At 38.1% G+C, this 27,304-nt stretch overlaps 1 protein-coding gene across 1 annotated transcript in view; it reads left to right on the top strand.

The window, feature by feature from the left end:
- LOC113118482 (tetraspanin-18) overlaps nucleotides 1-19,434 on the top strand; it is a 52,568-nt gene extending 33,134 nt beyond the window's left edge. Inside the window, exons 3-9 of the mRNA XM_026287695.1 lie at nucleotides 8,916-9,011; nucleotides 12,714-12,908; nucleotides 13,272-13,346; nucleotides 13,448-13,546; nucleotides 13,681-13,857; nucleotides 14,937-15,020; nucleotides 18,668-19,434. Of these exons, the coding sequence (XP_026143480.1) occupies nucleotides 8,916-9,011; nucleotides 12,714-12,908; nucleotides 13,272-13,346; nucleotides 13,448-13,546; nucleotides 13,681-13,857; nucleotides 14,937-15,020; nucleotides 18,668-18,715 (774 nt within the window). The 3' untranslated portion in view covers nucleotides 18,716-19,434. The remainder of the gene's footprint in view (nucleotides 1-8,915; nucleotides 9,012-12,713; nucleotides 12,909-13,271; nucleotides 13,347-13,447; nucleotides 13,547-13,680; nucleotides 13,858-14,936; nucleotides 15,021-18,667) is intronic.
- Nucleotides 19,435-27,304: the final 7,870 nt, after the last annotated feature.

Raw genomic sequence — 27,304 nt, 5'->3', positions numbered from 1 at the left:
GCATTTCAGTAGTAAATTCATTATATAAAATACCGTGGCTGTCATAACTCATACAGGAAGCTGCGGGTTGACAATTTTCTATAGATTTCCTCTTTAATTTTCTGTACTTCACCAGCAGTGGCCATTTCCCCAAGTCCACTGGGTTTCTTTTCTCAGCGAATGCGGCATTCATTGACCTTCTGACAAAGATGAAGTGGCTTTATTCATCTGAAACCTGCACCTGCATCTTAACAATGATCTCTGTAATGAACTCTATTTCTCACTACAGAACATTTCAGAAAGCTTATTACACACAATCTCACATCAGATGTTCAATAACCAAGTGCGATTGTAAATGTAGTTCACTTGAATGCTAATTATTATAGTTACACAACAGTAGTGAATCAGTCCTAAAGCACTGGGACTATTCACATTTGTATTGCTCTACTTGTTTGTGTTTGTATGTTCCAGAGAGACTGACAGTTTATTGGTGGGGATTTTTCAGTGAACTGTTACTTCAATATGCCAGTAAGTGACAGTAGTTGATAAGTGATTGTGTTTATGAGAAAGTTACTTGAGTCAAACATTCAACTGATTTGTTCAAAAATGTTTCATTAAGGAATTAAACAAGACTTTATTAGTGAGTCATAGAATCATTCCATCAACCAATTAGTTCAGGAAAAAATGCTGACCTGCTCAGGAACTAATCAGTAGACTGTCTTTATGAGTGAGTTGTTTATTCATTCATTCAACTGATTTGTTCAAAAATGCTGCAGTATTCTGTACTCTGTAGAAAAACAATTATCTAAATGATCAGTGGTTTCATTCCCCTGTTGAACAAAACAGCATATGCTGGTTAGGTATGTTTTGAAGCATGGCAGCTGGTTGGAGGTCTTTAAGCTGGTCCTTAGTAGGTGGTCATGAGCTGGTTTAAGCTGGTCCTTAGCTGGTTATAAACTAGTTTAAGCTGGTCATGTGTTAGTCCTGATCCTAAGCAACTAGCCCCTGCTCAGAACCAGCTCATAACCTGCTTCTAACCAACTCAGGACCAGCTTAAACCAACTCATGACCAAAGTGATCAACAGTGCCCAGGTGAACCAATGCTTCTGCTGAGATACTGAAGTGCGTATACGTACAGTGCTTCTATGCTTTTTATCCCATGAGGCCACAGGAGAGGATTTGTGAATGTTACTGAAGCTAAATAACTACCGCTGAATCACATTCATACTAAATAGAACATACTTTTAAAATGATCATGAAGTACTTTTTCAAAGAAAGTACCTACTCATATATATACGCTTTTGGATGCAGCCTTGGTCATTGAACCATTCATTTACCGTTTTTTCCAGACTATAAGTCACACTTTTTTTTCATAGTTTGGCTGGTCCTGCGACTTATAGTCAGGTGCGACTTATTTATCAAAATTAATTTGACATGAACCAAGAGAAATGAACTAAGACAAATGAGCCAAGAGAAAACATTAACGTCTACAGCCGCAAGAGAGCTGTAGACGGTAATGTTTTCTCTTGGTTCTTGGTTCTAAATAAATGCGACTTATAGTCCGGTGCGACTTATATGTTTTTTCCTCATCATGACGTATTTTTGGACTGATGCGACTTATACTCAGGTGCGACTTATAGTCCGAAAAATATGGTAACCTATTAATTCATAAATGCCTATTCATTTAGAAACTGTGTTGCTTGGAGGTGCTTTGTTTGGCTCTGTTTGTATTGGCTGAGCAAAAACAGACTAAGTAAGCAACAAAATTGTGCTTAAAATTTAGTTCGCACAATACTACCATGTTGTTTACTGAATTTTTGTATGAAAGCAACATAATCCTCACGATCATCCCTTTTTTGTCTGAATAACATCAAGTTATATTTTTTGTTTCACTGGAGGCTTTTTCTAAATATCTAAATCAGGTCATTGTTCTTGAGTCAGCTGGTCTAATGAATGAGCTTTGGCACTGCAGGCCTTTTGTGTCCAATTCAACCTTTAATTTCTCCTTCAAAGGACAAGAAATCCATCGGTTCTTATCACTTGTCTTATCCAAATGATCACTGATGAACCACTAAAAGCTTTAGGCTCATTATAGACAGAAGTTTTCATTAATTATACAGCCAAATATGGCAGTTAGTCATTACTGTGTTCCCTGATACATATGAGGTACCTGCCCTCTTTATGAACGTGCTATAACTGCTTTAACTTATGCAGACTTCAAAGCTGAGAAGCATGTGACTTATTCTGCCCTATTTGGAGGTTTATTAACGGACTATATATATGCCTGCTGTGTAGATCATGCTGTTGAACCCCTTCCCCTAACACAGCTAGAATGTTTTCCAGTTTCACGTGTATTATAAAAATGTCTACACGGAAAATTAGATTTGCTGAATTTTCCTGAATGGAGCACTATTGATGTACTCACACACTCACACAGACATAAGTGTATTTGTCACTAGCTGTTCAAGCTGTGCATTGAAAAATCTGATTCACTTAGGGTGAAGAAGTTCAGTGCTCTTGTGAATCCTGCGTTTCATGCTATATTGCTCTTTATGTATGCAAGCTCATGGCTGATGGGGGAGAGCTGACCAGCACACACTGTCCTTGTCCTTCAGCTAATGATCCTGTCCCAGTTAGTAGAATGACTAAACCACTGGATTAATCATGTTAAAAGTGTCAACTTCAAGGAGAGTCTCTTCAACCTATTTTTTTTTTTAAAGTGTGGTCTTTTAAAGGAAGACCTCAGGGAGGATAAATGACTTTTAGCTTGCAAACTTGATTTTTGTTATTTTCCAAAGGATATGTGAGTGCTAATTGCTTTTGTAAAACTCTGGTATGGTTGTGGTTGCTAAGGTTTTCACATAGTTTCTAGTTTCTAAGGTGATTACATACTGGCCAATGCTAATTCACAAATTCACAATTTTTACATTGAAATAGACCATTCATAAAATACATAAACATTCCAAGGACATTTAATTTGTGCATGTGTGTGATTTTGGGGGAATATGCACCCTAGTGTCAAAGAGTGAATTTGCATTTTCATTTTGCCCATCTTCTGTTTGAAATACATAATGATTTATAATTTTGTCTTTTACCTTGTCTCTTTGCTTAAAAATAGTTTAAAGCTGAAATGTGAGGTTTACGATTTTCTAAAGCAAGTTTTTTTTTTTCATATTACAGTTTACAGGTGTTGTTTTAAAACCAAATACTACTTCAATAATATTTAGTTCTAGTGTAATATCAGAATTTTCCAAAAACATTTAATCTGATTTTTTGTTGTTGAGTATTAATGATTATTATTTGTTTTATATTGTTTTGTATTTTATTAGAGATGAGCTACACCTGCTTCTCATAACCTGCTTCAGCACAAAAACAGTCCACCAAAACAGGCAAAAAAAAAAAAAAAAAAAGTCTGAATGTGTAGGAAAATAATAGTACACCTCTTCCAATGTCTTACTCAAAACAGGAAAAGTGCATATGTTGCATAGATTTTCAAGTATTAAACTCAAAATTATTGTAATATGCCATTGTTTTATTTCAGAAAATATTCTTAGCAGAAAGAGAAGATGTGATTTGCATAAGTATTCAATTTCTGTATTGCAGGAGCGCAAAGTTTACAGAGAATGAAAACAAAAATATTGTTACCCCATGGAAACTGATTTGCATAAGCATTCAGTCTCTGTATTGCAGAAACGCAAAGTTTATACGGATGAAAAACAATCGCACTAATGAGAGCCTTACAATTGACCTCTGCTTGTGAATCATTACAGTAACTACAACATTTCCTGGACAAAACCTTGCAGTGAAGGGATCATTATCGAAGTTGTGAATCTAAAACACATTTATGAACATTATTCCCATCCAAATGTGAGGTTCTTATCTACAGTTTTGCTATTAATTTGAGATGGTATGTCTGCAGTTTTTCACAGTCTGAAAAATTCTAGATTATAGGTCAGTAAAACAAAAATAGAAGATTTTGTGATGTTATAGCAGTGAACGCATCACAAGCAGATTATTTTTGTGTGTTTGTTTCTTTCTGTGGGTGCTGACTGCGTTCGTGTCAGATAATGTCTGTGAGAGAACAAGCAGCAGTCTTTTTCATATTCACACATGCTGTTGATCTGGCCTCACTTTTGCTTTGCTTCAGATATTTCCGCTTTTTAGATGAATGTGTTGCTGTTTTTATTGTGCACAAGACTACAAAGACCATTCTTAGGAGGAAAAAAACACACTGTGCTATTGGTCTCATAATCATAGACCCCAGGATTAGGAATAATGAGCTGAACACAAATCAGTCTTGATCATGTTGTTGGATTTTCTGAGGCTCTTTGGACTGCGTAAATGTGCTGCAACAAGCATGTAGTTTCACTGCAGACCTTCCTGTTACATGTAGCTATGTGTGTTTGATTGATGATGACTGCAGTGCTTTGGGAGTCTTGGGAAAAATAGCCTGTTTATTCTGCACTTTCTCCAGAGCCAGCTCCGATCCGCAGGCAGTTTGATTTATACTGGGATCCAGGATGCTTTACACCAGTGCATTCCAACTGGGAGTGTGTGTTGGTCTCATGCACTCGGCAAGCTAAGCATCATGCCGAAGTTTTTACACAAAACCAGAGAAATACTAATTTTGCAGGACCACTTTTTTAAAGCTTTTACGCCATTCTCTGCCCACGCTCACACATCCAGGTGCAAATGGCTTCGCCAACATATCAAAAAACATATCAAATTATACAAGAGAGGTCATCAGATGCTGCTAATGAAAGCTTTAATATGCGACCCTAATTAAACCCCCTGGTTTGGCCTTTGTTAAGAATGAGGGTAATTAAAACACTAATTGCCCTGAGGGTGCTATAAGCACTTTGCCAACACTTTTGATACCAGGGCTCTCGGTTTAATTGAAAGGATCCATTAAACACAGGCTGCATCTCTGTCTATTTCTTTGGGCAGGGAAAGATTGTAAGATCATCATTATTTCCCCAAATCATTATTCTACATAAGAGCAACAATGTTTGTCAGATCAGGGGCCGGATTCACGAAAATCTTCTTAAGAAATAAATTAAGAAATTTCTTAAGCTAAATTTCACGAAATTCGTAAGAATGTTCTTAAGTGCAATTCTTGAATTTTTTTTAATAAGTTCTCAAATACATTCTTAAGAACATCTCAGCTGTTATTTGAATGAATACATGACGCTGCTAAACTCGCACTATTGTCTCCTTGCGCTTCCTGTAGATTACCCTATAATCATAAGCACGCAAAATAGACTGTATATTTTTGTCGAGACTTTGCCTGGAGCTCAGCTTCAGGTTTTTAATGCAGCCTGTTTTTGAAAAGTTACTGTTAAAACAGTCTGTCTCAAGCTGCAGCAATACGTTTCATTCAGTTTATGCTGTTTTTGCGCTCTCATCGGAGTGAACGCTTCCAGTATTTGAGTCCGTGCTTCTACAGCAAATGCGTCCTGCGCATTCATATGAGCTGAACACTGCCAAAGATAATGTATATATAAGCTAAAATTTACATATTCAATTAAAGCTCCCTATCTGACTCGTTTTAGAGTTGCTAATGAGTTTTGTCAGCAAAAAGCAGCGTCACACACAGGCTAAACATGACCGATCATGTTTACATTTACAGTCATCGTTGTCCCTTCAGAAAACTCGTGCATATCCCTAGTCCTCCTGTGTATTATATGTAGCAGTTGTTGTAATGCTTAAATATAACAATTAATTTGAAATAACCCAATAAATTCATTAAATAGTTATTATTGTTTGGGATTTAAGACAAGTCTGGGGCTGTCCTAAATTTAAGAAGTTATTTACGATGATTTTTAAGAAGATTCTTTTCAAGAATTTGAATTTCTTCTTAGAACAATCTTAAGAAAAAAGATAAGAACATTCTTAAGAAGATTTTTTGGGGAATACAAAATATTCTTATCTTTTTTCTTAAGTTAGAAAATAAGAAGAAATTGGCAGTTAAGAATTTTATTCTTAAGAATGTTTCGTGAATCCAGCCCCAGAACTTTTCAATATATTTGATAAAGACCCCAAAATATGATGATTCCCTTGTGAGGTACATCCTTAAATCCAATTACAGCTATATATATTTTTGAATGTTTAAAGACCTATTTATGTCGGCGCCTATAGCCTTGTGGGTAGCACGTGACACACAGCACCATTGCACATGATAAAAATAAATCTTAAAAAGTCCTATTTATACTTAATTTATACTCTAAATAGTTTTCTGTGCTTGTCGGTGCAGCCAAAGATAGAACAGTTAACATGCTTTGCTCGAACCTTCGCCATGGCATTAGCACTGCTATACTTCTATACTATACGTTGTTGCTTGCAAAAAAATTGTGGTTGGCATATATACAATTTTTTAATCTAGATTGATCTCACTGTAATCTTGGAATTATTCTAGATTTATCTAGATCAAAATGGCTCATTTGAATTCTGCCAAAGGCATTCAGAATATGTGTGCTACCCAAATAAAATAATGACTAAAAGTAAGTATTTTAGAACAAGTTTCTCAAGCCAGGTGGTAGAGCTGTAATTGGGCCATAAAAGTTAGGCCCGACAGGACCCGAGCCCGACAAGTACATTTTGATTGACAGCTTTTTAAAAGCCCGGACCCATTTACGGCCCGACATTATTCAAATGTGCGCACACACACATCTCTTTTGCCTTTTGTCAAGAATGAGTAATTTATACATGTTTTAACATAATTTATAACTAACATAATTAATAACATAACTAACGCAGACTAGACCACTTGGAAGTTGGAATGAAAAAATAAAATAAGTCCTCTATGACATCTTAACATCTCAGCACTCTAAATAGACATAGGCTCATTTAGCCTTTAAATAGACCATCGCACCAATAAAACATTTTCGCATTTTTCTCATGCTAATCAAAACACATTACATGACCGCTCGTTTACCTCGCAAACCAGAGCGCAAGCCTGAGCCCGCGTACGATTATATAAATTAAGCCCGAACCCGACCGAACCCGTTGGGTCCCATCGGGTCCCGTTGGGTTCGGGCAAAGATATTAAGCTCTACCTGGTGGTGCATTAGACCAGGAGCTCATCTCCTGTTTCCAAAATGCATCACAAGGTGCTTTCTCAAGCGCTTGAGAAAGCTGTAAACTAATTCCATATTGCACAAGGTGCAAACAAGCTTACGCCTGTTTCACACATACTCCGTCTGCAGTGCGCATGCGTTTCATATTTTTTTATGCACCCATGTTAACTGATTCCAGCGTTCACACGGTTGCGGTCCGTCAGTGCATTCCAGGAGCGGTGCGTCTGCAGCAGTGCAGCGATCGTTCACGTACTGAGTAGCGTATGCAAATTAGGCATTATCTAAGGGTCATAAGTATCATCACATCTGTATTTGTGATTATTACTGAATAAATAGCGGACTGCAAACACGTCCTGTGTGAAAGCACAATGTGTATGAGTCCGTGCTGCTTCTGCACCACATATGAAACGCACACGGACTGCATACACCACAAAAAAAACTTGCTAATTAAGGTGCAGTAATATTATAATAATATTACATTTCTATGCACAGGGGGAGCAATATCTGAGAGGCTCACTTTTCCAACAAACTTGCAGAGAAATACCAAAAAAGTTTACAGGGTTGTTCTTTTTTCACATTTTCTGGTTTGTTAGATGCACCAGGGATCCGATTATAGCACTTGAACATGGAAAAAGTCAGATTTTCACAATATGTCACCTTTTAAAACTTTTAAGAAAACAAATTAAAACTAATATTGAAAAATGTGTTAATATTGTTTTTAACCATATTTTATTAATGTATGAAGTTTAAATAATGTAAATATAGATGGACATAGATATACACATAATGGACATATATATAAGTATAAAACCCTTTTATCTCTCTCTTTCTTGCTCTCACTCTCTCACTACACCTTTCAAATTTCCCCTGGACCCGCTTCCAGTCCAGTTTGAAATCCCTGATGTAGATGATATACAGTAGACTCATCTCCTCAAGAAAGATCTACAGAACTCTACGAAACCACTTTTTTTCGGTGATACAGAGTGAGCCAAAGAAATAACACTGAGGGAGCCAAAAAACTTTTTTTGAGAAAGTTCCGCTAGAACATAATGGGATTGCATCTGACAAGATAGGAAAATACAAAGAAAACAAGAAGACAGGGGGAAAAAAAACAAGAAGAAAGGTCATGGTTAGTGTACTTGTCATCAAGCCATATTCTATTTCTGGTTCCAAGTCAACACACAAGTGATTTTCCCCGGCCTCGCTCTTCCACAGAGTTTTCGCTATGATTACTATATCTATTAATAATGCTTGCGATCCATCATGTATTGTTGTTTGCAACAAGACTTGTGGTATTAGCACTGCACAGCAAGATAAGGTTGCACTCAAACATGTATTTAAGGATGACACTCTCATGTAATACACCCTCTGTGTGCTGTCTGAGTAATGCTATGTTAGCTCTGCCAGTGCTGGCTGTTAGCACTCTCCTAGAACTAATGAAAAAGGCCCCATTTCATTTAAGGAAAGTGGCGTCGTAATAGGCCTTCATCCCAGAGAGTGCTTTCAGGTAGAGCGATGGTCTGCTGAAAAACAAGCACCTCTAATCATTAATTCCACTAAAAGGGAGGCTGTGCCTTTAAAAAAAAAAATTGTTTGGCCGACAATTTAGTATGAACATGGGAACCCTGAATTCGCCTTGTTTGAATGCACTTTGAAAACAGGATTTTGCTGAAAAGCCTTTTTTTGATGCTAGAATTACTATGTTAAGTGTCGTACAAACTGTGTGAACCTTTTATGTTTTTTGACAGTGCTTTAGTACAAATGTTTTTTGTGCCGAGTGCCAATATGTAGATGAAAGGCTCGATTGTGAGTGTTTCTGATTAAATTCAGAGATGATGCTATGTTTGTTTTTCTTCCAAGGGGCTCGGGGAGGCTTCAGCGAGGGGGACGAGCATGGAAGGAGACTGCCTCAGCTGCATCAAGTACCTCATGTTTGTCTTCAACTTCCTTATCTTTGTGAGTATTTATGTGTCTGATGTTACTGAACACTGAGCTTTAGCAGAGTAGTAGAGGAGTACAAAGGGAAAGATACAGACTACTCATAGAGAAATAAATGTGAGAAACTGGAGTCGATTGTGTGCCGATTAAACTAGTTTACAACTGCTAGTCACCTATTTGATAGAGTTTGTTTACTCTAGACTGTGCATTAGCTGGACAAGTAACTGCTTTTGAGTGCTACCAAGATGGCCACCAAGTGAATGAGCTTAGACTACCTGAGACTAGCTGATTTTTGACTTTGACCTCATAATTTTTTTTTTAAGAAATTCATTTTTTTGTTAAATAATATGTTAATAATAATACCTAAGAAATATATATTTTTTTTAAATAAAATTTAAAGGGTTAGTTCACCCAAAAATGAAAATTCTGTTATTAATTACTCACCCGATTATGCTGATTACATCCAGGGGAAAGCGCGTACATGTGTTGTGGCCAAAATGGTGGAAGGCGGTAACTCAGGGAGAAGAATTGTTGAATAAATTATATTATTTTTATTTTCTTTGCGCCCAAAAATAAATATCGTAGCTTCACAAAATTGAAGTTGAGCCACTGATGTCACATGGACTGTTTTACGATGATCTGTACTTGCTACGTTTCTGGGACTGGGAACCCGACAACGGTGCTTAAGGGCATCCTGGGTCAAAAGGCACCTTTGATATTATTTTCCTCTAAACCACTAGATGGCACAAAAACCTGGTGTAGCACATTCCAGAACATTTGCTTTTCAAGATGCACGTGTATATTTGGCTGGTCTTTGAAGCGATCGAGGGCAGCAGCGTAAAATTGATTCTATGCTTACTTGATCTTATATTTTATGTATTATAAAATACATAATTATTATTATTATTATTGTATTAAATATTGTAGATAGCAAAGTAGCAAGTGAGAATCGCTCAAATTAATGCAAATATTTTGAGACAATTTTTTTCTTAATAAATACACAATAATTACCATTGATAATTAATAGATGATTAACTTTTCCATTTGTTAACTTGATATTGTTAGATTCAGATGGTAAATATTATATATTATGTTGGCCGTCCATATTAGACATAATCACCATGATTAGAATGAAACCATTATATTTAAAAACATGATATTAATCATATTACATAATAAAATATAATTTGTTGTTACTGCTGTAAATCTGTTACATTATTCTGGGATCTCCTTTAATGCTTTCGCAATCTTTTTTTATGATTTTGTTTCTGTATTTTAAAATATATATTTTTATATTAACACATTTTAGTATAGTATATTTATTAAACAAAAATTCATTATTTCATTATTTTTAGTGATCGTTTTGAACAAGTATTAATGTAGACATTATTAAAACACACACACACACACAAAGAAAAACATTATTTTAAGTATTTAAGCCTTCCTACCTTATACATTTATAAAATTTTTAAACAAAATAAAAGACTTGCATGGTTTATTTTCACACAAAATCTGTTGCTCTTTTTTCTGCAATTATACATTATAGGCGCAGCTCATTTTTTCTTAAGGTGTTCCTTTAGCCCTGTTGTACCCGACTCTTTTTAAAAGTACATTATACGAAAGTGTATTATTTTTTCTCAAAGATATTCTTTGACTTTATTTCACCCAAAATTCAGCCTGTAGACTATTAGGATTCACCGATTTGTAGCAGAACAACTACTTGTTTAAACATTTCAAAGCAAAAGAGGGGAAGATTCAAGGAGAGAAGGAGGGAAGAGACAGAAAGTGCTTCTTTGATCATCTATCTAGGTTGACAATATAAATGGCCACTGTGGGATTGGCATAGACGGAGAAAGATTTGGACTCATTTCATTTGACTGAATTAATTATCTCCCAACAGCAAGAATAATGTGATGTACACACGGAAGCGCAACGCCAACAATAAAATAGCTTGTTTTTGTTTCAAAATGCTAATATAATTCTCTGAAATCCATTTAATAAGCTAGAAACAGCTGCTCATATTTATTCAAGCCTAAAAACTATTAAAACACCAATTTAGTGATACAGTCAAGCTGTTTATGGAATCTGTTCATGACAAAAATAGCTGCTGTGACAGGACTCCGCTTGACAGACACATTGCTAATGCCATCCATGAAAAGAATCCCAGGTTTGGCTCACAAGAGAGAGAGACTGAGGAACATGTTTTTGTGTGAGGCTCTTATCTCAAAACCCACCACACACACACACACACACGCTTCTTGAGCTGCTTAATCACCAGTCTGGTGCCTGCTCAAACCTTCATCTGTGTGTGTGTGTGTCTATGAACGATTGTGTGGAGGAAGGGTATCACTTTGACAGGTAGAGGATTGTGGGAAGCTGCAAAAGAAGCAGCAGCGTTTCCCAGCCCCCACTCGACTGTCTTCGACTCGCCTGTTAAAACTCCTCAAGCTCCTCTATGCATTCACCTTCCCCCTCCTCTCCGGAAGCGTTCACTTTCAGTAGCCGTTTACTCAAAAATGATTTATTTTCAACAGTCGGGCCCATTAGTATACTCCCTGTGCTTGGTAGCACGTTAACCTTTGTGTTCACTTTACCAAGTACTGTGCATACAACTCAGCAGTTTGTTTTGCACGATCATTTTACATATTTATCACAATCATCACAATAATCCGGCACTTGCAAAATAATCAGCAATCATTATCTTTTTTATTTTATGTTAAAGAGTGTTATTTTATTAGAGGATGTTAAGTGGATATTACTGCATATTGCTTTCATAGAATGTGTCTTGAATGTAACTTGTGCCATTAGTAGAATCCTTTATCTTAATTAATTCTATTAATTCACTAAAATGCCAATGTGTAATCATGTAAATTACACTATGTGAATATGATTATAACAAGGAGCTAAAGGACCTTTTTTATATGATAAAACATTGATTTCCATTTTAAAATAAAAAATAAGTTGCTACTGAAAATCCATTAAAATATGTATTTTTTTTTTTTTTTTTTTTTTTTTTTTTAACTTTCTGGAGATTTCAGACTTGTTCAAGGTTATTCAGTTACTGCTGATTAAGTGAAAACATATTTTCAATAAATAAATAAAAATTGTGGTATGTTCAAGAGTCTTAAGCCCTCGTTAAAAACCTACTGTTGCCAAAAACTGAACCAAAATGGTTGGCTAGGAAATGGGAAAGATGCAGAATGGCTGAACTGTAATAATTTTTTATGATTTTTTATTCTGTAATAGGTAGGAAATTATTTTAGATGATGTGAAGGGTGTGTGAAGTGGCCCTGTGTTAACTGATCCAATCACAATGAAGATTAGTTATGAGATTTGTATGCCTGGACCAATATTTTATCATCAATCAAGGGATAGTTCACCCAAAATTCATAATTTCATCAAGATATTTTATGACCAAACAGTTGTGGTTACCATTAACTTCCATTTTACAGAAAAAAAAGAAAAAGAAAATGTCATATTGGTTTAAAATGATATGAGGGTTGTCATTTTTGGGTGAACTATGCCTTTAAATGTTACACCTCAGGTAAACCTCCCTAATTTCACTGTAGACACTGCATACGGTTAAATAAATGCATTAAAAATGTAATTCCGCTTTTCAGGCGAGAAGAAATTGATTACATTTTTGCTTTATAAAAATAACACAAATTGTAATATAGTAATATTAAATGGATTTTATTTGTTATCTCTCCATCTCCACAGCTGGGTGGCTCCTTCCTCATTGGTGTTGGGGTGTGGGTGGTGGTGGACCCCACGGGTTTTAGGGAGATAGTGGCAGCCAACCCCCTTCTCTTCACGGGCGTCTACATCATCCTGGCCATGGGGGGCATGCTTTTCCTGCTGGGCTTCCTGGGCTGCTGCGGAGCCATACGAGAAAACAAGTGTTTGCTGCTTTTTGTGAGTCACAGTTTATTGGAGAGGACACTATGTTTCAAGCTGTTGACACATAGGCTGCATACATCTATGGTTCCATAAAGAACCTGGAGAACCTTTCCTTTGGACATAAGATTCTTTGCAATTATTCAAATGTTTCTCAAATGGTTCTTTTAAGAACTCTTCACTGAAAGTTCTTTGGGGAGCCCAGAGTATTTCTTTCATGGCATTGTTGTGCAAACCCATTTAGAGAAACCAAAGCTTTTAAAAGCATAGCAAATACAGACCTGTTTCATAGCAGTCATTGATACAGACAGGATTCAGTCTGTTAGTAGAGTTGTCTGACCCAAACACAGCCGGTGTGACAAAATCCTCCTCTCTCTGCAGTTCTTCATGCTGATCCTCATTATATTCCTGGCCGAGCTGGCGGCAGCCATTCTCGCCTTCATCTTCCGGGAACATGTGAGTGACCATGTCCAACATGTTGAGTCAGCTTCATGTTTCCAGTGTTGGCGTGCTGCTAATATCTCTCAATATTTTAATTTGTGCACGTGTGTGTACAGCTGACCAGAGAACACTTTACTAAGGAACTCAAGATGCACTACCAAGGCTACAACAACACTGATGTCTTCACATCAACGTGGAACGCCATTATGAATACAGTAGGTCTTGTTTGTTCCTTAAACATCGGCTACTGTGAATCAGTGTTTACCAAACTTATTTAACCCATTAATACCTCTAAGCTAAAAAAGGAGCTTATATGAACTAATATTTGCCTGGCTCTGCATCCCACTAGTTTGACTGCTGTGGAGTGAACAGTCCAGAGGACTTTGAGGAAAGCTTCTTCAGGTTAATAAACCGTGGTGAAGTGGTGCCTGAGGCCTGCTGCCGTAGGAATAATCATGTTGGAGAAGCAGGCTTCACTAACAGGGAGGAATGCCTGACGGGCAGCATGCTATTCCGGAACAACAAGGTGGGCTCTCGTACTTCTGGATACGTCACATCCCCTCTTGCCTGCTCAAAAGCTCACAGCTCGGATTTAACTAGAGCAGAAAAACAGGAAAAGAGGAATAGGGTTACCACTCTGCTTCAGCTCTCCCAATGCTGACTAGTGCTTTTCCATGTCCTCAGTGTCTGGGGAATGTGAGTGTGTGTGAGAGGTTCTGTGAAAGCGAGCCGGGGCAGTAAAACTTAAGTAAGGGTCAGCATGGGTTTTTAGACAGATGTCCTCTAGTCATGCATACTTGTATTAAAAACTTACAAGTTCACTCACCCTCATGTAGTTACAAACCCTGATGAGTGTATGTGTAAAGTGATTTTTTTTTGTCATTTTGAAAAATTTTTACACACTTCACAGCTGTTTAGCATCATAATTATGAAAAAGAAAGAAAGGAAGAAAAAAAACACTAAAATAGTCCATATGACTTTTGTGCTCATCTGGAGTAATATGAAAGGCTCATTGTTGAATCATTGTTCACTGAAAATCTCTTTCAGTCAGATGTTCATTTGATATCAGATATCAGAGTCAGTTTGATTCATGATCAAATTGTCCATTACAGTTCAAAAGTCACTTTTCTTTTCAAAGCAGTTGTAACAAAAGTCATACTTGTATGTCTAATGTCTAAGCGATCCTCAAGATTTAGATGTAACTATACTCAAGATGGCACAATATTTCATTCTTGACAGGAATGAAAATGAAACGATAAGAATAAGTGAGCAGGCTGTTCAACTGTACCGTTGTTTCAGCTGTATTGTTCTCTTGAGAGACTGAAATATTGGTCGGGTTTGTTCTAAGTGAGAGTAAGCAATTGTTTGATTGAAAGTATAAAAAAAAACGTTGAAATGAACTAAAAGGAAAAGTCTGAAAAAACTAATGGAAGAGATCAGGGCAATGATTAATTCACTCATTCAAACTCAATGAACTGGTCACAACAGAAATTATGTGAACTTTTTTTAGATTTAGAGACAACTTGTATAGGTGTCTATATAATACCATTATTTCACAAAATTGTACTAATAACATTTTTTTTTCTTTTATGTTTGGATCTGCAGGGCTGCTATTCAGCGGTTGTGGACTACTTTGAGTTGTACATCTATGTTGCTGGTGCCCTGGCTATTGTTGTACTCACGATTGAGGTATGACATTTCATGAAGTCGGTTCTATTATCTCGGAGAATAGTTTAGGACAGAGCATGAGAAGAGAGACGGTCCTGTAAATTGAATCATTGCTGCCCTCATGTGGTAATGTGCTGGAGGCAGACAGCAGAAGTGAGTGACTCTGAGATCATAATGCTATACAATACAAATTAAAGGGATAATTCACTTGAAAAATGAAAATTCTGTCATTGTGTCACGGTCTTACGCTGCCTGAAGGAATACGGAGTCGAGGATAAACGGAATAAGGCTTTTAATATATCCAACACAGGGGATATCCAACATAGAGCACAGAGGTAGACACACGTAAGTAGCAAGTAGTCACAAGTGCGTAACAAGTGGTAATGAAGACCCGACAAAACAGAACTGAAAGGACAAGGCTTAAGTACAAAGGATAATTGGGGAAACACAGGTGGATGGAATCATTAAATTAACAGGGACATGGGACACATGAGGAAGATAATAGACACACCTGGGAACTAATCAAACTAGACACGGAAGACAGAAACTGGGTCACGGGAAAAAACAAGTTAAATGAGTCCAGGTGTGTGACAGTACTCCCCCCTCCCGGTAGGTGCGTCCTCGCACCGTAGAGACAACAGGGGGAGGCGTGGGTGGGAACTTGGGGAGGAGGTTCCGGTGGAGGACGGACTCCCAGGAGGGGGCCAGCAGACAGGGACCACAGAAGGAGGAGCCAGGGAGGAGACGGAGGAAGGAGCCAGGGAGGAGACAGGAGCAGGAGGAGCCAGATGGTCCACCAGAGACCAGCCAGGATGGAGATCCAAGGTGGGGTCGACGGCGGGAGGAGCCATGGTGAAGGAAGGGTCGACGACACCAGGGGGCCGACAGGCGGAGACTGCACCGGTGGTTGAGGAGCCCAAGATGGAGCAGCACAGCCGCAGAGCCAGGGTGACGTCGAGGATCCGGAGGGCCTAGGTGGAGCTGAAGGCTCAGGCGACCAAGGCAGAGGCGGGGTCCTGGCAGACCGCTGTGGAGCCGGAGTGACCGAGGATGGAGGTGGAACTGGAGGGAAGGAGGAGCCTGACAGAGCCGAAGGGATGGAGTGACGAGGTGGAACCAGAGGAGAGGAGTCCCGAGGTGGCGGATGGTCGACGACTGACCAAGGTGGAGCCGGAGGGACGAGGGAGCCCGGCGGAGCAGGTGGGATGACAGGCCACGGTGGAGACGAGGGAGCTAAGAGCCAAGGCGGAGCCGCTGGGTCGAAGGACCGAGGAGGAGTCCAGGGCTCGGAGGCTGGAGGCGGAGACAGGGCCTTAACACGCCAAGGCGGAGCTGGAGACTGGCAGTCCAGCGGCGAACCACCGCGCCCCGATGGCGCGGACTGAGGGTGAGCTGCGGGACTGACTGGCACCAGCAGGGATGGCGAGGAACTGGCTGGTCTAGGAGGAGGAGAGAGGAGAAGGATGGGAGGAAGGACAGGAGGATCAGGACTGGACGGAACCAGCGAAAGAGGAGTAGAGGGACCAGCAGGTTTGGGAGGAGGCGGGAGAGGGAGGCTGGGAGGGAATACAGGAGACACAGAAGATTCAGGGCTGGGCGGAACCAGTGGAGACACAGAAGATTCAGAGCTGGGCGGAACCAGCGGAGACACAGAAGATTCAGAGCTGGGCGGAACCAGCGGAGACACAGAAGATTCAGAGCTGGGCGGAACCAGCGGAGACACAGAAGATTCAGAGCTGGGCGGAACCAGCGGAGACACAGAAGATTCAGAGCTGGGCGGAACCAGCGGAGACACAGAAGATTCAGAGCTGGGCGGAACCAGCGGAGAAACAGAAAACTCAGGGCTGGGCGGAACCAGCGGAGAAACAGAAGATTCAGAGCTGGGCGGAGCCAGCGGAGATACAGGAAACTCAGGGCTGGGCGGAACCAGCGGAGAAACAGAAAACTCAGGGCTGGGCGTAACCAGCGGAGAAACAGAAAACTCAGGGCTGGGCGTAACCAGCGGAGAAACAGAAAACTCAGGGCTGGGCGTAACCAGCGGAGAAACAGAAAACTCAGGGCTGGGCGTAACCAGCGGAGAAACAGAAAACTCAGGGCTGGGCGTAACCAGCGGAGAAACAGAAAACTCAGGGCTGGGCGTAACCAGCGGAGAAACAGAAAACTCAGGGCTGGGCGTAACCAGCGGGGAAACAGGAAAATTAGGGATTACCTCCATAGACCAGTCCATCAGATCCAGAGCTTGCTCCATATGACCTTCAGAGACTGTATACAGCTCACCCTCAGTCGCAGGAGTGTGGGCAGGGCTTTCCTCCATGCCCTCGATCTCCACGAGGACTCCCACGATGCACGGTGTTGCCGGCTCACACACCTGGTCAGTCGCGCTCTCGAGATCCTGTTCCCTGTCGGTGAATGGCTCGGGCTCTGCGGCTGCGGTGGGCTCTGGCTCCGTGTAGCGAGTTGGTGGCTGGCTGGTCTCTGGGTCGGGAGTGGGACTGGCGAGATCCTCTATGGGGCAGATGGTGAAAGATGAGCCATTTCTCGCCAGAGTCCACTCCACGAATGCGGCGAAATCCTCTCGAGGACCATCTTCGGACGACAACGCTCTGCATTTGGAGTTCAGGCTGGTGTTGTAGAAGGTGCAGAGCGCGCCGTCCGGGTAGCTGGTGGCATTAGCTAAAAGGAAAAACTGTCTGGTATGGTCCTCGAGAGAACGTCCTTCCTGCTTCAGCAGGAGGATGAGGAATTCGGGACGATAGAGGGGATCCATAGACACTAAGAAAAGAAAGGACTGTGAAAAAACAAAAACAAAACGGAGGGAAGAACACGCAGTTTTCTATTTTCTCTTTTGAGGTCGGGTCTTCTGTCACGGTCTTACGCTGCCTGAAGGAATACGGAGTCGAGGATAAACGGAATAAGGCTTTTAATATATCCAACACAGGGGATATCCAACATAGAGCACAGAGGTAGACACACGTAAGTAGCAAGTAGTCACAAGTGCGTAACAAGTGGTAATGAAGACCCGACAAAACAGAACTGAAAGGACAAGGCTTAAGTACAAAGGATAATTGGGGAAACACAGGTGGATGGAATCATTAAATTAACAGGGACATGGGACACATGAGGAAGATAATAGACACACCTGGGAACTAATCAAACTAGACACGGAAGACAGAAACTGGGTCACGGGAAAAAACAAGTTAAATGAGTCCAGGTGTGTGACACATTGATTACTTACCCTCATGTTGTTCTAAACCCGTAAGACCTTTGTTCATCTTTGAAACACAAATAAAGATATTTTTGATGAAATCCAAGAGCTTTCTGACCATGTGACATCAGTGGTTCAACCGTAGTTTTATGAAGTTACATGAATACTTTTTGTGTGCAGTGAAAACCGATATAATGACTTTATTCGTAGGTCAAATGGGTTTGGAATGATTCATAACAGAATTGTAATTTCGGGTGAACTGTCCCTTTAAATTGATTAACAGAACAGTTTCAATTTAGCAAGGAAGGTGAATGAAGCTTTGTTTAACAAGTGAGGGGCTTAAGATTGAATTTGTCTTGATTATTTAATATAACTAAATCGAGCAAAACTATTTAAATGATTCATAATTGTGTGTTTACTTTCATATGGATCTATATAAGATGTTTGTTTCTTTTCTCAACAGCTTTTCGCTATGGTGTTTGCCATGTGTCTGTTCAGGGGAATCCAATAGATCAAGTACACCGAAAGACTTTTTCAAAAAGGAAGACGCCACAAAAGTAAACTGAACCACTTATCAAAGAATGTTTTACTCCATTTTATATCTCTAAAATTATTAAAAAACAAACAAAAAAAACAATCATTGACCTGTACTTCACAGCTGGACCTTTGAGGTACAAGGTAACAAAATAAAACAAAAAAAAAGAACATTCTTTGGATACTGCGAAGATTTAATGGGCTTTTTGTCATAGAGCCCATGCATAATTTCGACCAGGTGTTAAATAGACCAGATAAAGCCTGAAAAACAGATGAAGAAGGTGCTGCACTGATTTTGGATGAAGAATATTTATACTGAGTAATGCTGGCTTGTTTGTATAGGCATTTGTGCTTTTAGTAAAAACAAAATAAAACAAAAAAAATAGAACAAACCACTCTCCTGTCACCAAGACATCACCACAGTCCTTGAATGCAAGCTTTCACGAGCACATTATATTAGTGTTGTATAGTCATGTGAATTTACATTTTTATCTTTTCATTTGTGGATGTTGGAGATCTGTGTGTGTGTTTGCGTGTGGGTGAATGTACCACTTCCCTGCTTGAAGACCAGCATTTTTTTTTTCGTATTGTGATGTTTATTGCAATAGTAATTCTATGTGATTTTAGCTGTAATTGATGTGTATGCATTTGTATTGAAGATGAGGTTAACATTAAAGGAATCTCTGATGAACCGTTTGCTCAGAGTCTCAGTGTCACTATAAATCTGACCTTTGGGAGTCTAAGGCTGATGATACACGGGGCAACTTTTTGAGCAATTTTGCCAGGCCACCTTTTTTGATGATTTTTCAATGATTCTTGGGCACTTTCCAACTGAAAATGGGTATCAAATTTCTATCTGGATACTTTAGATCGGCTGTGTGCGCTGCATCTCACCTGGTTGAAAAGTTCACTTGAAAAACCCATTCACCCATGCATGCTTTAGACCTGATGCTTTGCAACTCAGACTAAGTGATGTGGTTATTCCTTTAAACAAAATTTAGCAGTGATAAAGGAATGGAAAATGCAAAAAAAAAAAAAAAAAATCTGTTTTGTTTTGCAGATTGATATATTACAATAGTATAATAATACATTTGAATAATTGCAAAATGAAGTTAATGTTAAAAATTAATAACTTTCATTTCTGGAGGAAGGAAATAGGAGAAAATATTTTTCAGTTTTCAGCAGTTAGGCTATCATTTACACATCAAAAATACCCTTCAATAATATAATTGAACAGACAGGCTACAATTAGGCCCTGTGTATCCCCCATGCATGAAGAAAATAAGGTTTAATCCCAGGAACTCTAAATGAATGTTAGCGTTAACTGATGAATGCAGCCAAGGAAAACATGAAGAATGGAAATGAAAGTGTAACAGGTAAGCAGGACAGGACTTAGCGCGGTGGGTTATGTTTGGGCCCTGTACATACACTACACAGGTTCATATATACAGTAGATAGGTTACAATTAATATGCCACAGGTTTAGACTATAATCAAAGTTTAAATGTTGAAAGATCAAAACCCTGAAATAACTTTAAGCAAAAAAATAAAAAAGCCTGTTGGCTTATTTAGTATAAAAAAAAAATATTGTCATATCTGTGTCCTCTTGAGTCAGGTTCTTATTTAATCAATAAATTAAATTGAATAAAAAGACAAGCTGCACTCTTAACAACACTAGGGTACCCAGGGGTGTTTACCCAAGTTTAAAAAAAAAAAAACGTTTAAAAAACTTTTAAAATTGGCTTTTAAACCCACATAAAGTTGTAAGAAAATATAAGGATAAGGATTGTAAAGACGAGTTCAAGTTCAAGACAGCAGTACAAATGAAAATATAATGCTTTTTTTCTCACAAATTTCAAGAAATGCTTTCCACTCATTTTAAAGTACAGTAACACATAGACACTGTGAATTAGCACTAAATTGAAGGGAGAGAATGTGAAAAATGTTGGTAAAAATGTGAGGGGAAGGAAGGAAGATGCCATTAAAAAGAAGAAAAGGTTTTGGAGGTGGGGGTGGGTTTTCTCAACGAAGAGGTGGCAGATCTTCATACCAGTGACAGTAAAGATCTCCGTGAGGATGATGATAATGTCCTCCATGTTCCAGTCTGCTCTGAACATGATTGGAGCAACAACACCCCCCTCACACACACTTCAGACCACTCTGCATCTGAATTGTACTCCAACAACATCCCTGCTCCAGTCTGCTCTAACCAAGAATGGAGCATTAATGCTCTTCCAACTCCTGTTATCTCCCTATTTGATTGGAGTGATAAAATTTTGTCCACTCTGTGCCAGAATGGAGTGCCAACATCCTCCGCTCTCTTGTCAGCTCTGCATCTGACAGGAGCACCAAAGTCCTTCTCGTTCCAGTCTGCTCTGTATCTGATTGAAGCATCAACAGTCTCCAGCACCTACTACACTTGACTGGGGTGTCAACATTCCATCTCCACTGCACCAGCCCCAAACCAAACTCTTTCAGCCCCTTGGTTCTCAAAGAAACTAGCCAGTGCACAACATGACCCCAGTGCAAAGGATCCATCTGACCTCCCCAGAAATTAAGTGAACATCTGTGGGAACATCAGAATATTTTGTCACGGTTTAATGGTCCTTAAGTTGCCACTTCAGAGTTCCCTCTCTTTGCTGTGTGGTCACAGAGCTCAGGGGCCGGATTCACGAAAATCTTCTTAAGAAATAAGTTAAGAAATTTGTTTCTGCCACCTCAAGCCTGCGCTGGTGTCAGTTTGAAATAAATGATATTTTTAGTAAATATATTAGTGCTGTCAAATGATTTATCGCATCCAAAATGTATATTCATTATGTCTATATAAATACACACACATACAGTATATATTTTGAAATTAATGTTTTTACATGCATATATTTATATTCATATATATATATATATATATATATATATATATATATATATATATATATATATATATATATATATATATATATATATATATATATATATATATGAAATATACATGCATGTGTGTGAATGTATGCATAATAAATATACACAGTACACACATATATATTATGTAAAGAAAAAAACTTTATTTCGGATGCAATTAATCATGATTAATTGTTTAACTTCAATAAAATATATACAGCCAACTCACCTTTGTCCCACAACAGTTTTCGTGGCTCCCTCCACCATCCCAACTCCTCACTCCTTAGTTTGTTTTTCAGCAGAGATCTCAAAAGATGTCTGCCGCCCTCATGAGGCTGTGAAATGAAACAACCACCACCCGCTAAGTGAAGGTGGTGATCGTAGAGGCAAAAAGTGATGCATTAACGTGAAGATGTCACATTTCAAAGGACAGCATCACTTTTTGCCACTGCTATATGACAGTTCTCTGTCTTTCCATCTGCCTGTCAAACCATGCTGCAAAAACAAACCACTTTCATGAGGATGGTGGGCTTTCCTGGAGTTGTTGGAGCCACTGATGGAACATACCAATTTAAAACAGTTTAAGTGCATCAGTACCATTTGTGATAATTTTGCACAATGCAAAATTTAAATATTCAAATATTTCAGTGTCTTAATGAAATTATTTTATTGTACTTACATTAAATGATTAGTGTTGAGCTGCTGTGACATGAGCAGGCTCTCTATTGGCTGATTCAGAGGCCATTTTGTGTTGACATCATTGTAACTATCTCCTACATCTGTGAAAAGTTAGGAGTCGTGAAGAGGAGTCCTAAGTCACTAAGACCAAGCCACAACATATTTCTAAATTGGCTGTTGCCGGAAATCTGCCTCTGAATGTGAACATTTTTAGAAACATTTAATGATAATGACCTTTTAAAAAGGTATCAGCTTTGGTTTTGGAGGTTACCTCAACTCCAAATTTTCCTTTGATTATATCATTGTTTTCATTAACCGGCTGTGCAAGAAGTAACAGCTGTTCTTGCATCCAGTTTTTATTTATTTATTTATTTATTACGTTTGCATGCATTATTATCAGCCATGATTATTCTATTATTTTAATTAAAAGGCCGTTTATATGCATATTCACTAATTGTTTACGAGAAGCATACATTTAAGAGGCTGACAATTAGCTTACTTGTTTAGTTAGTGACACTTATTCTGCATTTCAAAATCTTTATTTGAATGTGGCAACATTTTTATTTTTAAACCGTTATATATGGCAACATCCTGCTCTACAATATTTCTATGAATAAATCTCTGAGAGAGACTATCAGCCAATCACTGTGGGCTTAGTCAGTAAACATGCTGAAATCATCCATAGCAACCCCACCCTTTCTCTTAGCTTAAAGGGTTAGTTCATCCAAAAATGAAAATTATGTCATTAATGACTAACCCTCATGTCGTTCCAAACCCGTAAGACCTCCTTTCATCTTTGGAACACAGTTTAAGATATTTTAGATTCAGTCCGAGAGCTCTCAGTCCCTCCATTGAAGCTGTGTGTACAGTATACTGTCCATGTCCAGAAAGGTAAGAAAAACATCATCAAAGTAGTCCATGTGACATCAGAGGGTCAGTTAGAATTTGTTGAAGCATGGAAAATACATTTTGGTCCAAAATTAACAAAAATTCCGACTTTATTCAGCATTGTCTTACTGACGTAAGACGCTGCTGACATTTTTTTTTTATTTGTTATTGGGCGCACCAGAAAACACGTCAGCAGCGTCTTACGTCAGTAGTGTCGTGAACACACTCGCAACAGACACGGAAGAGAAGACAATGATGAATAAAGTCGTTATTGGTGATTGGTAAGGACAGTATAATTTGAATGGTCTTTAGAAGGTTGTGACCACCAGGGGGCATCGATTAGAATGCAGACGAGATGTTCCATTTAGATGTTTTATTGAGATAAAGGTTTAAAGTGTGTGTGGTTCTGAAATAGAGATACAGGCATAAATCAGTAAATGTAAACTCTCTATATAAATATCAAAGAATTATTACATGCCTAGCAGGTATATAATAAAACAAACACAATCAAAATTAAATTATAATTTTATCTGCCTGAAAGGGGTCATCCTTCGTCACAGGCTTTTTTTTTTTTTTTGGATCAAATTGTATTTTTGATTCTTTAACAAATTCTAACTGACCCTCTGATGTCACATGGACTATTTAAATGTTTTTCTTACCTTTCTGGACATGGACAGTATACCGTACACACAGCTTCAATGGAGGGACTAAGTCAGTTCAGACTAAATCTAAAATATCTTAAACTGTTTTCTGAAGATGAACTAACCCTTTAAGACTTCTGTCTATTACTCAGTAAGAGTTTGTCTCAGCAGCTTTATGAATAGTTGTTAAGAGAGAACTCTTAGCTAAAAACTCTTAGTTTTGTCAATACGAGCCCAAGTAAATTTAAACAACTGTAAGAGAACAAAATTAACAGAAATCAAGTTTTATTTTACATATTAAGTACCTATACATGATATGAACTGTAAAATGCATCCTTCCATATCTCTCTCTATCTCTCTCTATCTGTGTGTGTGTGTGCGTGCGTGTGTGTGCGTGCGTGTGTGTGTGTGTGTTGGTGTATGTGTGTGTATGTACACTGTCGATACACTGTGTATGTCATTGTCGCCTTTAATTTTTTTGTGGTGGTTCTGCATTTTGGATTATTTTAATTGACAAATTATAAGAGAGCAGGTTTTTTTTTTTTTTTTTTTTGGTCTCACCAATTTATTTGTGTGTGAGTGTGTGTGCGCGCATGTGAGGATGATCATTTTCCATTGTGGGTGTTTTTCATATTGAGGGTCACAAACGCACACACACAGAGAGAGAGTAAGAGAAGAGAGAGAGTAAGAGAGGTTCCTGTACAGTTTTTTGTACAATTTTGTAAAAAAAAATAATAAAAATAAAGATTCTAAAACACCTTAATACATTTTGTAAAATGACACCCCCTCCCCCATGAAGGGGGAAGGAACCTGCTAAAATAAGTGCACTATTCATAAATTAATCTATTACTATTCTTACATAACTTAAAACAGGGGGAGAATAAATATTCAGGAGTCTTAGACATTTCCAACGATATATAGTTTGTAATGATTAGATCAGGATTTAACTGTAAAATTGTAGTGTAGAATGTAGTAATAAAATAAATGTCTGTCAGCGGGACAGTGACAGCTAAGGGGTTAAAAAATCTGGTTAAACACATTTTTCAAAACCATACTTTTTTTATAATAATTGTTTTCACTGTGGGAAAAATACTGATATTCAAATGTATCTCTTCATACCTGATTCCTTCTTTTTTTAATAATGTGATATTTAGGGAATTGCTCTGAATGCAACTAGTCAATTTGACCCATTCCATCAAAATCAATGTGTGTGATTTTTAATTTCCAGCCAATTTTAAGCCAGCATAAATATATATATATATATATATATATATATATATATATATATATATATATATATATATATATATATATATATATATATATATATGTTTAACTGTTGGGTTGTCAGAATTTTTTGTCGCATTTATAATGCACTGATGTACTTTGTGTTTGTGTCTCATTCACATAGCTTCAGTAAGAACCATAAATTCAGCCCCCAGTATTTCTGATCAGCTGGTATCCTGCATCACAGATGTGAACTCATTCTGTACCAGTCACAATTTGTATTGTTAAAAGCACCATACAAGTAAAGGTGACTTCACTTAACCTCTGCCACTCCCAATCCAGCGCCCCATAAATTCCTCATAAGTATGAAAGCCATAAACAAACATTAATTATATTTGTTTCATTGATAGTATTTTGTAAAAAAAAAAGAAAAAAAAAAGAAAAAAAGATACAGAAAAACTGATTTGTTGTGACTTTTGCAACATCTTATAAAGTGATAAATGGTCAGCCTTTAACGACAGATGATGTGACTACGAAGCACTATGAATAGCATGAGTGCAAAGCAGATTTAAATCATGTGATCTGGTAGATTAAGCAGCCAATAAAGGTGTCAGTATTTAACAGCTATAGAACCAACCTGACATATTTTACTGAGGTTTTTTGATGCAGTGCTTGCAATTTTTCTCCCGTTCTCTGCATTGTATCACCCAACACTTTGGTCATAAACTCCTTTATCTTTGTTTCCTGACGTGCGTTTGGTTTTCTGTTAGTGCGTGTGAGATGGAGAGAGTTTAGCAAAGCCCAGGGGACTGAAACGCTGCCAGAAATGTAAGAAGAGTGAAGGGATCGGATCGTTCACAGAGTGAGAAAGTAAAACTGGGTTGAGTGAGTGCCAGACATCTTCCCTGATGGAATGATTTGGGAATGCTCCAGTCTCATCTGGAAGGCTGTCAGATCGCAGCGGAGGCTTTATTGGGTGACAAGCATTGTGTTGGCTGTCTCCTTACAGCTCTGGGTGCAGACCAAAACTATTGCTCAATGCAGAAGATGACAAAGTTTGCTCCTTAGTCTTGTGAAATATGTTGAACTCTGGCACTCAGTCTGCGAAACGCTCATTTTATGTAGTGTGTCCATTTTATCTTAAAAGTTGTTTTCTAACAGAACGGAATGAGGGCCCACTGCTCTTTTCATGCTTTAAATATGACAAATAAACAGAATTACGATCCATCAAAATGTTGGCCGTCTTTTAAATTTCAAGAGGCATCCTTGCCAATAGATGACATATGCAGGTGCAAATGTGTTGAAATTCTCTATGGCTACTTTGTGTTATAAATATAATGAATTAAATATAGGATCCTACTGCAAAGCAGTTTAAACTGTCTGGAATAAACTCCAATCCTTGGTTGTTGGGACTGTTCTTCACTGAGGAGCAATCTGCATATAAATCATCCTCTTCCTCTTTCCACACCCTTTCTCTGGTTTAGCTGACTAATGCAGTTTTCTTGCAATGAGAAAAGTTTGTATTTTGAAATTCATGCATTCAGTGCATTGATTTCTGTATTTTAGGGTATAAATTAAGCTTGAAACAATAAGCCATCAATGGATATGACTTGACAATAATAACCTTAGTATTTAATAACAACTAAGTATTCCCATAATCATTTTAAATAAATACATTTCAAGATTTGATTATACAGCAACAACATAAAAATGGATAAAATGCTTTGTATTTTACAGAGACTTGTTTTAAAGTCTGAATTTTAATGACACTCATGGCACAAACTTGCACAATATTTTCAGGATGGAATTTAACGATCATTTTACAAAAGAAAATTAGTTGTTATCAAAAATAACAACAACAAAAACAAAACAGGAACACTTTATCATTCGTTAAATTCAAACACACATAGAAAGCAAATTATCCAAAGTGCATGCTGTACAAACGCAAAGAACTGATGATAATATTTAACTGCATGTCTCAGTATTTTAAACTGAGGAACATCCTGTAAAGTTTTTAATCTGAAAGTGCACCGTGTATAAACTTATTACCTCTCAAAAGAAAGAGTCGACTCTGAATCATTTAAATAAGTCGTTTTTAAAACCTCAAGCGTTTCATGTTGACGTCAACATTAAATATTAGCATATTGCCCGCCCACTAGATGCCGCTTTTGGAGCGAGTGAGGTAAACATAAATGCATAAGACAATGAAAGCGTTTTTTTTTTTTTTTTTTTTTT

The sequence above is a fragment of the Carassius auratus genome, chromosome 18 (genome assembly GCF_003368295.1).
Source record: "Carassius auratus strain Wakin chromosome 18, ASM336829v1, whole genome shotgun sequence".
Classification (NCBI taxonomy): domain Eukaryota; kingdom Metazoa; phylum Chordata; class Actinopteri; order Cypriniformes; family Cyprinidae; genus Carassius; species Carassius auratus.
The sequence above is the reverse complement of the archived record's forward strand: the minus strand, read 5'-3'. Positions and strand labels throughout refer to the sequence as shown.